General features: G+C 40.6%; 1 protein-coding gene across 1 annotated transcript; it reads left to right on the plus strand.

Moving 5' to 3' along the window:
- Nucleotides 1-1,822: 1,822 nt before the first annotated feature.
- On the plus strand, nt 1,823-2,986 carry LOC136539297 (mitochondrial carnitine/acylcarnitine carrier-like protein). The gene is made up of 2 exons (XM_066531249.1): nt 1,823-2,254; nt 2,352-2,986. The coding sequence occupies exons 1-2, from the start codon at nt 1,860-1,862 to the stop codon at nt 2,845-2,847; spliced, it is 891 nt and encodes a 296-aa protein (XP_066387346.1). The 5' UTR covers nt 1,823-1,859; the 3' UTR covers nt 2,848-2,986.
- Nucleotides 2,987-11,379: the final 8,393 nt, after the last annotated feature.

Here is an 11,379-nt window from a genome sequence, read left to right on the forward strand (position 1 = left end):
GGCAGCACTTCCGCTGTGAATATCTACTGTGTTGTGTCTAGGGTCTGTTCGTTTGAACTTATTAGCCAGCTTATCAGCTAAAATCTATAATATTTTTTTTTCACAATAAATTAACTTCAACCAGCCGAACAAGCTTCTGAGCAGCGGCACCACTGCCAGCAGCAGTAGTCAAGTTGCCCACTCCGGTTGCGAAGCCACCTCAGTCATACACTCATACTTTGGTGGAGTTGGAGTCGAGTCGTCTCGTTGGGTGAGGAGGACGAGGCACCAGTGCACCACCCATCCCTGTCAAAAAAACCACCCATCCCTGGGCTCCGCTTCCATTGCCTAGCTCCGCCGCCGCGGTTCCTCTCCTTGCACAAGTATGGATTTGGTCCCTTGCAGATTACCTTGTTCGTTGCCAGACCAGTGTTTGTATTCCGTTGTGCATGGCATTGCTGGCTCGCCCTCCTCAGGCCTGGTTTGGGATTCGGCGGATCCGGTTGAACTAGTACGGTAGTCCGGATTTGTCTGATGGTAGCACAATCAGCTTTTGTAATTTTTCTTTATTTTATTTTAAACTGTATCTCGGAAAGCAATCCTTTTTTGAAAATTTTCGGGAAGCAATCTGTCCTCGTTCACCTCAGGCCTGCTAGAACCTAACGCGCCTCATCTGTGAGACACTGCTCGTCGCCGAAAGGGAGGGTTCGCCGGGTAGCGGGGCATACTGTGCAATGCTTGGGCATCTACGTGTTCCCTTTGTCTCTTCTCTTGTTATATAACCAAAAAAAAAAGTCTCCCCACCCTCGTATAGTATTTTCTGCTGCGAAGCCGTAGGTTCATACCTTCATTAGGTAGTCAATGATGCAACAAGAAGCACCAGTGGCTGTATGCACTGGATGATGCAAAAGGGCAAAAAGAGTTTCATTTATCTAAAAATTCATATGGATTCTCACTAGGACTTGGACGCCGTGGTTGCTTAGTCTTTGCTGGCAGATGCTTTGTCGCCGATGCTGCTGGATGCTCATGTGTCTTCTCTTGGTGGATACTTTGCCACCTAAGGCTTCGTCTAGCTTGTAAGCAGCCTTTGCGTTGATTCCTTTTATTGCAGGCTCAGTTCTAGATCTTGGGTGTTGAGGGTGCTCGCTCTTTCTTGCTTCCTTTTCTTGTTCTTATGTTTTTTCCAGGTCACTCACCACTAACTCGTTGGTTCATAATCTATGCTATATATAAGGGTTCTCTCGTAGCTGTGTCGTGTAATTCACTCGTCTCATTGAAAAACAGGCTATATTCGCGATCGCGAAAAAAGAAGGCTAAGTATGTCTGCTCTGAGCTCTGTGCATTCCCGTCGGTATAAAGTTCTCCGTACTAGGTTCAGGCAAAAGAGGACAGAGGAACAGATAGCGTATCTCCGGATCAGAAAATGTTTATGTGCTTCTAGAAGCAGCTGTGAATGTGACCTTCTACAATTATTCGAATGTCATATGTTTTCTGAATAAGCCCTTGTTTAGTTCGGCCCAATTTGGCGTCGCCAAATTTCCTATAGAACTGCAGTGCAATGTAGCATTTCGTTTGTATTTGATAATAATTGTTCAACTATTGACTAATTAGGCTCAAAACGTTCGTCTCGCAAAGTACAACAAAACTGTGCAATTAGTTTTTGATTTCATCAACATTTAATACTCCATGCATGTACCGTAAGTTTGATGTGACGGAGAATCTTCTTTTTGCATAGTGCCAAAGTTTAAATTTTGGGTAACTAAACACACCCTAATATAAATAAGAGCACGAAACAAGAATAAGGTGTTGATGTAGAGTGTTTTTAGTTTGGCAGATACTAGCACCCAACTGAATTTTGTAAGCGTGTGCGCCCAGGGCAGATGGGTGACGTGGGCAAGGACCTGACGGCCGGCACGGTTGGCGGCGCGGCGCAGCTGGTGGTGGGCCACCCGTTCGATGCCATCAAGGTGAAGCTGCAGAGCCAGCCCACGCCACCGCCTGGCCAGCCGGCCCGCTATGCCGGCGCCGCCGACGCCGTCCGGCAGACGCTGGCCGCCGCGGGGCCCCACGGCCTGTACAAGGGCATGGGCGCGCCTCTCGCCACTGTGGCCGCCTTCAACGCCGTCCTCTTCACCGTCAGGGGCCAGATGGAGACCGTGCTGCGCTCCGAGCCAGGCGCGCCGCCGCTCACGGTCGGCCAGCAGGTCGTTGCCGGCGCTGGCGCGGAAGTCGCCGTCTCGTTCCTGGCGTGCCCCACCGAGCTCATCAAGTGCAGGTCAGTTGCTTATGACACCCTGCTGCTGCTGCTGCTGCTGCTTGTTTCATTCTGAACACCATTGTTTGCAGAGCACTGATCCTTGATCCCTTGTCAGGTTGCAAGCCCAGAGCGTCATGGCCAGTGCTGCTCCTGCTCCAGCGGCTGCAGCCGCCACCGTGACCGTCCCGACCGCGGCAGTGAAATACGGCGGCCCGATCGACGTGGCGAAGCAGGTGCTCAAGTCGGAAGGCGGCACGCGCGGGCTGTTCAAGGGCCTCTTCCCGACGCTGGCGCGCGAGGTCCCCGGCAACGCCGTCATGTTCGGCGTGTACGATGCGACCAAGCAGGTCCTCGCCAGCGGGCAGGACACGTCGCAGCTCGGCCGTGGGTCGCTGATCTTGGCGGGCGGGCTCGCCGGCGCCTCCTTCTGGGGCTCCGTGTACCCGACCGACGTCATCAAGAGCGTGATCCATGTGGACGACTACAAGAACCCCAAGTACTTGGGCTCCATGGACGCCTTCCGGAAGATCCTCGCCGCCGACGGCGTGAAGGGCCTGTACAAGGGGTTCAGCCCCGCCATGGCAGCGCCTGCTTCTTGGCGTACGAGTTGACCAGGTCCACGCTAGGGTGATGTGGCGTGCTCGCTTTCCTTGTACGTGCCGTTCTACACCATGTTCGTTTATGCTAGAATTTAGCTTACGCCGTGGAAGAAAAACACTGTTTATTAACTGGAAAAATATCGTTGAAGTAGTGTAGCCGACCATGATGCGGTCTTTCTTTTCCGCTTCTGCTGAGTCGACAACTAGTCTGATGTCGATAGTGTCGTGACGACAACCATGACCATGGTCTGATGTCGACAGTGTAAGGGTAAGTTTGGACCACCTAACTAAAAGTTTAATCAGTTATTGGATAATAGGCTAAATATAAACTAATTAAAATTTTCTTTTTTCTAATAAGTTGTACTCATACTAGTAGACATATGGACTTTAGTTCTGGTTGAGAACATGCTTTAGTCTCGGTTTTCTAACCGGAACTACGAATCCGTGACTAAAGGGCAATCTCTTTAGTCTCGGTTGCCTTGAATCCGGACTAAATGTTTTCTCAGGATAAATAATGAGTCTGTCTAATGCACATTCGGTTGTTTCTGTCCCTTGCAAACAACCATTTATTTGAAAGAAACCAAACAACCGAATTCTGTACAACCAATGTTCAATTGTTTTGTCCCTTCAAAACAACCGGTTATTTAAGGCAACAAAACAACCAAAATTCTGTAGGCTCAATATTAAGTTGTTTTGTCTCTTCAAAACAACCTGTTATTTAAAAAATGCCGACAAACACACAGACAAATGCAAAAAAGGGTGAGAACAGGAAACACTATCTCAAATCTGAATTGAAACAAAACATAGCAGACAAAAAAAAGTCCAATCATCTGCAAAAGAAAGAATACTGCAAAAGCTAATAAAAAAACAAACATGGTCACAGTCCAGAGAAATTGGCTGATTTATCCCCTTGAGATATATAATAATATATGTTGACAAGTTCAAACAAACTACACAAAAGTCTCAACTTAATAAACTAAACAAAAGTTTAAAATATTAGATGGACCCAAAATCCTTCGATAAAAATTCTTCATCATCCATAAGGCCAAAAAGGCACAGAGAGCTCCCGGGATTACTGAAAACGATATTGTCGCATAGGCCAAATCTGAGAGCAATTAATAGACGGGTAGAAGTCATCATCCTTAGCTCGCTTTTCCATCTTAAGCACATGGAAAAAACAAACATGTTGACCATCCACTCGAAAAGAACAGCCAGTCATAGATTCAGCATCTTCAGCATCAGCAACTAACACATAAACAGTTTGATTGACTGAATCCAAAGCATACTTGTACTTGGGAACAAACGAAGGCCCACGGCTTTGCCTCGCAAGCCTAGCAACTAGCTTCACCTTATCTTCGGTGTTCAAATCTTTCACAACGATGACACTGGATTGCTCTACAGGAATTGTCCAGATTCTCAAAAACAAACATGGAGACAACTTCGTTTTCAAGAATAGCACCGGAACAATTTCCCTGTAAAAAAAAAAGAAATGAAACGAATTCATAAATGAATAAATAAGTACAAAGACATTGAGCTACCAGGACACTTGACAGAAAAATAGCAACAAAAGGGCAAACTAAGTATTTTCCTTTGACATTTCCAGGTGGGTCACCTTTGGTTCACCCCCAAAAAGATTAATCCATTCAACCCAGCCAAACTGTTTTCTGGTGATTGGGTCAACCAAACCAAAATGCAAGTGTTGGGTTATGGTCTAATCAAAATAACAAAAAAAGCACCTGTTGATGCAAAAAAACAAAACAAAACTAGACTACCACACCACTACGTACAAAGCTATACTGAAAAAAATGATATAAAGCAAAAGATAACTAGAGCATGCCAAAGAACATTTAACATCGACACATAAGAAAAAAAAGGAAGAAGAAGAAGAACACTGTTGACGGTCGTTAACATTAATTATAAAACGTCAACATATCCTGCATATGTACTTAATTTCATCACCAAACATTAGAATAGGGGTTTAAACTAATGAATTCCATGAGCTTTGTTGAATATATGAATGTAGGAGGATTTATCTAGAAAACAGCCCCTAGGACCACTGTCATACTCTCCAAACAAGCAAACCGATATTAGAAAGAGATTTAGTTCGCGAAACCTGCGGAAAACAATTCAAGACGAAGTCTATCCTTTTATGGTACTTAAATTGTAGGACCGTAGTTGCGTTAGTAGAGTTATCCTTTTGCGGTGCTCTACTGTCTAAGCGACGTCCCGAAGTACACAAGAGTAGAGTTAGTTTTAGCTATAGTTGGATGTATATATACTTTGACCATGTAATAAGAATGTCATAGGAATCTACCTCACCCATTGTTCTCCCGAGTTGACTAGTTTATATTATCTTAGTGATCTATCCCCTGAGTGTCATTATGCTTTATTCCTATCATTACATTCACCCCTACTTTAGCTACGCTGGTATGTTGATTAGTAGACATTCCTTTGTTATCCAATAAATCTTTACTCCATTATTTTCCTATGGTAAAATATAAATAACGATACTTGGAATACTTCCGGTAAAATGCTACAATGGTATTCTATGCGCTTGCGATCATATTCTATTTGCACTTAAGAAATACCAATAAGCATTTTTGACGCCGTTGCCGAAGAAACAATAGGCGTAAAGATTTAGATCATTAACATACCACTAGCTTTAGTAGGATTACCCTTGTTCTATTGAATTGTGCAATAAGACAGGACAACAGATGTCGTTTCTACCTTCCGGTGAGCTTCCACAAGAAAAGAAGAAACATTAAAAAACCCCAGGGTGCCTGAATATTCAAGATCCATCAACACTGGAACCCTGCCATCTCACATGTTTGTATAGATATATATATTATTCTAACCATGTGTAGATTGGAAGAAAAGGTCGATGTCACAAGAATTCAAATCATATCTCAAGTGACGAAACAGACGCTGCACTACTCACAAATTCCATCATGTGAGTCATGTAAGTATGATCAAGAAGGGTGAGATAGTCTTGCTCATGGACTTTAAACTTGATGAGTAGTTATCTTTTAACAATTTGCATTCCAATGCATGTTTACTTTAAATAATCCATGCATCCACTACGTTTAGTTTAACTTTTCTCATATCAAATCCACAACATGTTTAGTTCCTTACACACATTCATATTGTTTGCATTTAAAAGGAAAAAATATATATGGACACATAAAGGTCCAAGTGTAAAAAAAATCTCTCACCATGATCATGCTCTTTCATCTCTATTTGAATAAATCTCTATAGTGCTTTCATGCTATCTTTGTTTGACATAGTAAGTTTTGGTTTGAAAGTACTCGACATACTTTCATTAGCTTTTAAATTAAGCATGGTGCTTAGGTTAAAATGCCTTCCTTAATCGAATTAGACATGGAGTATAGTTTGGTTATTGAACTAAAAGTTGTTTGTGTAGACACTAGATATTTTGTTGAACTAACCCCTGCAGAAAACTCTCAAATTCAATCTGGGTAAGTCAAGAGATAAATTCACATCAAAGATGAATCAAGACATGTGATGAACTCCAAATAACTTTGCGCAAAGAAGACACAACCCATCCTTCATGGATGGAAGAACTGTGAGTATCAAGATTTATTCACTTATCTTTTGTTGCAAGTTATCTTTACCTTAAACCATGCTAGAATGCAGCAAACACATAAAATTTGCTAATAAACAAAATCTATGCTAAAGTAATTCTAATTCCATCCTTTCATTAGCATAGAGGAAAATTACAAAAGTTATGAACAACAACTCATGTTTCAAATTCATTGTATTCCCTTGGGTATGTGTCCACTAACATTTTATAGGAAAAATCAATAAAAGGTATGCTTGTTCATGGTTTGGTATAAACTTGTAAACCCAAAACCAAACCGATACTTCAGTAATGGAACAAAAAGGAAAAAGACGAGTGTCATAAAAAGCACTCACTCATAGGAAGTGGACGAACAAATCAACAGACCACAAGTAACGTCGAAGGCAACCTAGCATTAAGCCTTTCCAAAACTCAAGCTAGGAGGCTGATGAGAAGCAAGATGCAACCCACCTCGTATTAGCCAGAATATGCCTTCTTTCATCACCCTCGAAAAGACCAACTCGCACATCGACGACAAGGACTAGGATGACAAATGCCACTACATCATGGCATGCATCCTCGTATCAACAAACATTAGTAATCAATGGAGCCCTGTCGACGGTGTCTCACAGCTAGCGAATCACTAACAAACAAAGAAGAACAACTCTCCGCCACGCCGCTAGACAATCAAGGAGGAACTTTTGTTCGCATCTCTAATGAACACCAACTCGTCAAGCAAGAATCAACATAAATCAAGAAAGGTTAATGGAAGAAGAGCATGCAATTATCCGTATCCTCATCTCTAGGACCGAGGCTTAATACAATGAAAGGTCCTGCTTAACGGACTACGAGCTCTCGCCAATAGGTAAATTGGATAAGCCTCCTTTAGGTATGTTTGTCACTAATCATTTCAATAAAATGAAGGAAAACACAAGGTATTTCCAACCAAGCATTATGCAACATAAAATCACATTCATAGGAGAATTCTATCATCCAAACTTGATTCTATATTATGCAAAATTCAAGTATGGGGGATGGAGTTCTTCAAAATATCTCATGTCATGTTGCTAGTTTGTCTTGGTCATCCCTACCTTTATGATGAGCTCAACTTGCTAAATCTCTATAATGCTCCTTTGGGTCACCATACATATTCTTGTTTTTACTTGAATAAATCTCTTGAGTCTTTCAAGCTTCCTTGTTTTGTTATAAGTATGCTTTGGAATACTATTCGAACATAATCATTGGATCAAAACATACTTGTATAGAATTCGGTTGTACAGATAGGTAATGTTAGGAGATCATTTGTAGAAACAAATCAAGGTTTGAGGTATTCTTCAAAACAATTTTGCACATCTTTGCTTGAACCTTGTTGAAAATTTGAAGTAGTGGTGAATAATAAAGGTATATTATTTAAAACATGGGATATAGATTGACCTTTAACTCCATGGCAACACTATCCTTACTTTGAATCATTTGTATACTCCTTCTTGTATATGTTGTCTACTAATCCCTAGCAGAGAAGAAACAATAAAAGGAGCAGAAGGTCCAAACAAAGTGCCAAGATCCATAAAACAAAGGACAAAAGGATGGTATGATAAAAGGATGAGAAAGGAATACAATATAGGAGACAAGATGTTCATGAATAGCTCAAACAAGGAAAGCTTCAAGCATGAAGAAAAGACCAACACAGTCATCTACCTTCGTCACATGGTGTCATCACGCTCCAATGATGAAGGTAACATCCTAAGGTAAATGGTCATTATTTAAAAAGCTTCCCTTTGATCTTGGTATGCACATAAATAAAGAAACAAACATATTTGAGTTACAACTTTGCTTGATTCAACCTGATTGACTCAACATGTCTTGTTCCTTAAGCTTGTTCATAGCATCACTTTCTTGATCTCATAGTCTTAACCAAATGAGCTAAAATTTTTGCATATCTTATCTTTGGAAGATGATAGTCATAGTCATGTAAAGTTTGATACATTTTGTAAAGATGGATAATCCTTCCATAGGTTAAGCAACTCCACCCTTTTTGACAAATGTATTCAAATGCCACATTCATACTCATCCTCCTCATTTTGTCACCCATGTTGTAAGAATGAGCAATGCACATAACGTCAACCTTAACATGATTCGATGTACCTAAGGTTAGAGAATAATAAATAAGGTTTTAGTTCTGTTAGTGTTTTTCCACCAACAGAGCCCATGCACTTGATCTCTACCTTATCTTTATGAGCAGAACACACTTCGAGTAAAGTGTGGGGCAGTCGATCCCCCAAATTCTACAAGTGGAAGTTTTGAATTGACAATAGGCTCACAACCATTGATGAGAGGACAACTACCATCCAAGGTACGTTACATAGTCAAACACAATTGCAGACTACTATGGGACACAAGGTGGTCAGCCTCCAGCAACAATAGCAATAGCAAAACTAGAACTGGGAGGCTCTGTTCCAGCATTTCCACATCCGACCACTACATTGAGAACCTCGACAACAACTAGCTTGGGGGAGAGGCACCCCATTATATCGAGCTAAGTATTTATTTCCCTTTTGTTTTATTATTTTTAGGTTTCCTTTATAAAAAAGATGAATAACTAAAAACAAAATAAAAAGTTATCTTTATAGAAATATATATAGTTATAATGTGTGATCTAAAAAATGAAAACAAAATAAAAAGAGTGTCTAGTTTGCTTTAATTTCTTTTAAGAGCTAAATAAATAATAAGGGACTCTTAAGATATTCTCTTAAAATAGAAATGATGAATAGTTGCTCTGTTGTAATTTCTTTTAAGTACCTAGTTTTTAGCCTTGAATTCTCTCGAGTTTTGGATAAAATTGTTTTGATATAAGGATTTACTCTTAACTTGAAACTCGTGGGTAGCACATGCTTGATCTAAGTCTAGGTAATTGATGGATATGATATGAGAAGGTTTGAACTACTATTTATCTTGTTCCAAGTGATACTAAAGTTCTGGAGATTTATCTTTTGAAAAACATAAAAATGCTACATGATGAGTTCATGTATGACAAAGCTTGAACTCACACCAAAGCCATACATGTTGTTTAGGTTAGGAAAACTTCCACATACATGCTTCTTGTAATTGCATTGAGTTTATCAAGCTTTGTTGACCCTTATGAGAGATTTGTCATGCTCTTAAAATCAAGATCACGTACACACCACCCAAATATGCACTACTCTTACATTGGGGGTAGGCGCAAAAACATGCCTTCCATCTAGATTCACCAAAAAATGTTTTACTCCTACACTGGGAGTGAACACAAAAATATGCTTGATAGGTTTTTCATCCACTAAATAAATGCTCCAAGTTCTTGTTGTTATCTCTCAAAATTTTTGTTGAAAAAAGAGGCATGGGCTATGCAAAAGTTATTCATATATAAAAAAGAAGAAAAGAAAAAAAGGGAGTTGGGAAAAAATGGACAAGTGTCCGAGATAGCTAAAACAATGGGTACTTAGATGCCCACTTGAAAAAAAGAAAGAGAGATAAATAAGATAGCCCCTGTTCTCTAGCAAATATTTTCAAGTTTTCAAAAGAGAGAGATAAGTTTTCAAGGAGCAAAGTAGAATTAGGTTAGCCACCATATATATCCACACACATGCACATCTTGATTCGATTGTATGACTCAATTCTCTTTGGATCCGTTGTTTGACTTTACAACATATGCATTGCAAGTATGCTCTAGCTTTCTCCCTACCTATGAACTCCACATAAAGCCTTAGTGGTAGGAAGAAAAAAAGTAACAACAAGTTATGCCTTGGTGATGATCCACAAATATCACATATATTGAGATACTTGAGAGTGTCATACAATGGAATCTCTGAGTTTTATTTTGAAAACTTATAAAAACTCCAGAACAATGGTGGAACAAAGAACTTGGGACATAGTGCTTGACTTGATTGTTCTGTCTTTTAATTACTCAAGACCCAAGTGAAGGCTAAGAAGCCCCATGGTTAAAGGTAATATGGGTAAGTTTGAAAGTTAGATTAGTTTATTCTAATCCGAAGGAGAATTTTTGATTGAACACCTGTGTACTTTTAAGGCGTGAAAGTATTGTAGCAACTCCTGATCCATTATTCAAGTTTAACTTTGCTCAGAGACTAGCAAGGTTTAAGTGTGGGGGAGCTTATTGACGGTCGTTAACATCAATCATAACCTTCAACATATCCTACATATGTACTTAATTTCATCACCAAACATAGGAATAGGGTTTTAACTAATGAATTCCACGAGCTTTGGTGAATATGTGAATGCAGGAGGATTTATCTAGAAAACAACCCCTAGGACCACCGTCGTACTCTCCAAACAAGCAAATTGACATTAGAAAGAGATTTGGCTCATGAAACCTACAAAAAACAATTCAAGACGGAGTCTAGAAGCTTCCACCGGAGGGTGGGGCCCACCTATCATAGAGATAGGCCGGCCGACCTATGGCTCCCACCGGTAATCATCTCCTTTCTACGTCGATTTTCCACCGCCTTTGAGAGTCCATCTCCACCATTGATCAAGGTTGGTTCATCCAACGGTGATCGAGGGAGTTGACGTAGATCGATGACATGGTGATTTCTTGCCCCCCTACTCCACCTCGATTCCTTGCCCCCTACTCCACCTTGACCTATATATAGCAACCCCTACCCCCCTCCCTAGAGCTAGCTTAGAAACCTTAATTCATATCTCTCCTTCAGATTAACACACACCAGGAGGATTAGGTCTAGATCTCTCTAATGTAGTAGATTAGTAGCTCGGGAGTGAGGGTCGAGTTGAGCTCATGCTCAAGTTCTAGATCTAGTCTTAGAGGCTTGGCAAAGCCTTGTAACTTCACTTCTACATCTTGTAAGACTTATTATTAATTCATCATATTCCTATTTACATGGCTATGCTTACTTTTAATATATATCTTGCTCAGTTGAGGTTATCATTACTTTTGTGTATAGGTTCATAGAGTG

This window comes from Miscanthus floridulus, chromosome 2 (genome assembly GCF_019320115.1).
Source record: "Miscanthus floridulus cultivar M001 chromosome 2, ASM1932011v1, whole genome shotgun sequence".
Classification (NCBI taxonomy): domain Eukaryota; kingdom Viridiplantae; phylum Streptophyta; class Magnoliopsida; order Poales; family Poaceae; genus Miscanthus; species Miscanthus floridulus.

Coding starts and splice junctions, on each gene's coding strand:
- LOC136539297 (XM_066531249.1), top strand. CDS start 1,860: ATGGGTGACGTGGGCAAGGACCTGACGGCCGGCACGGTTGGCGGCGCG. Junction 2,255..2,351: donor ACCGAGCTCATCAAGTGCAG/GTCAGTTGCTTA, acceptor ATCCCTTGTCAG/GTTGCAAGCCCAGAGCGTCA.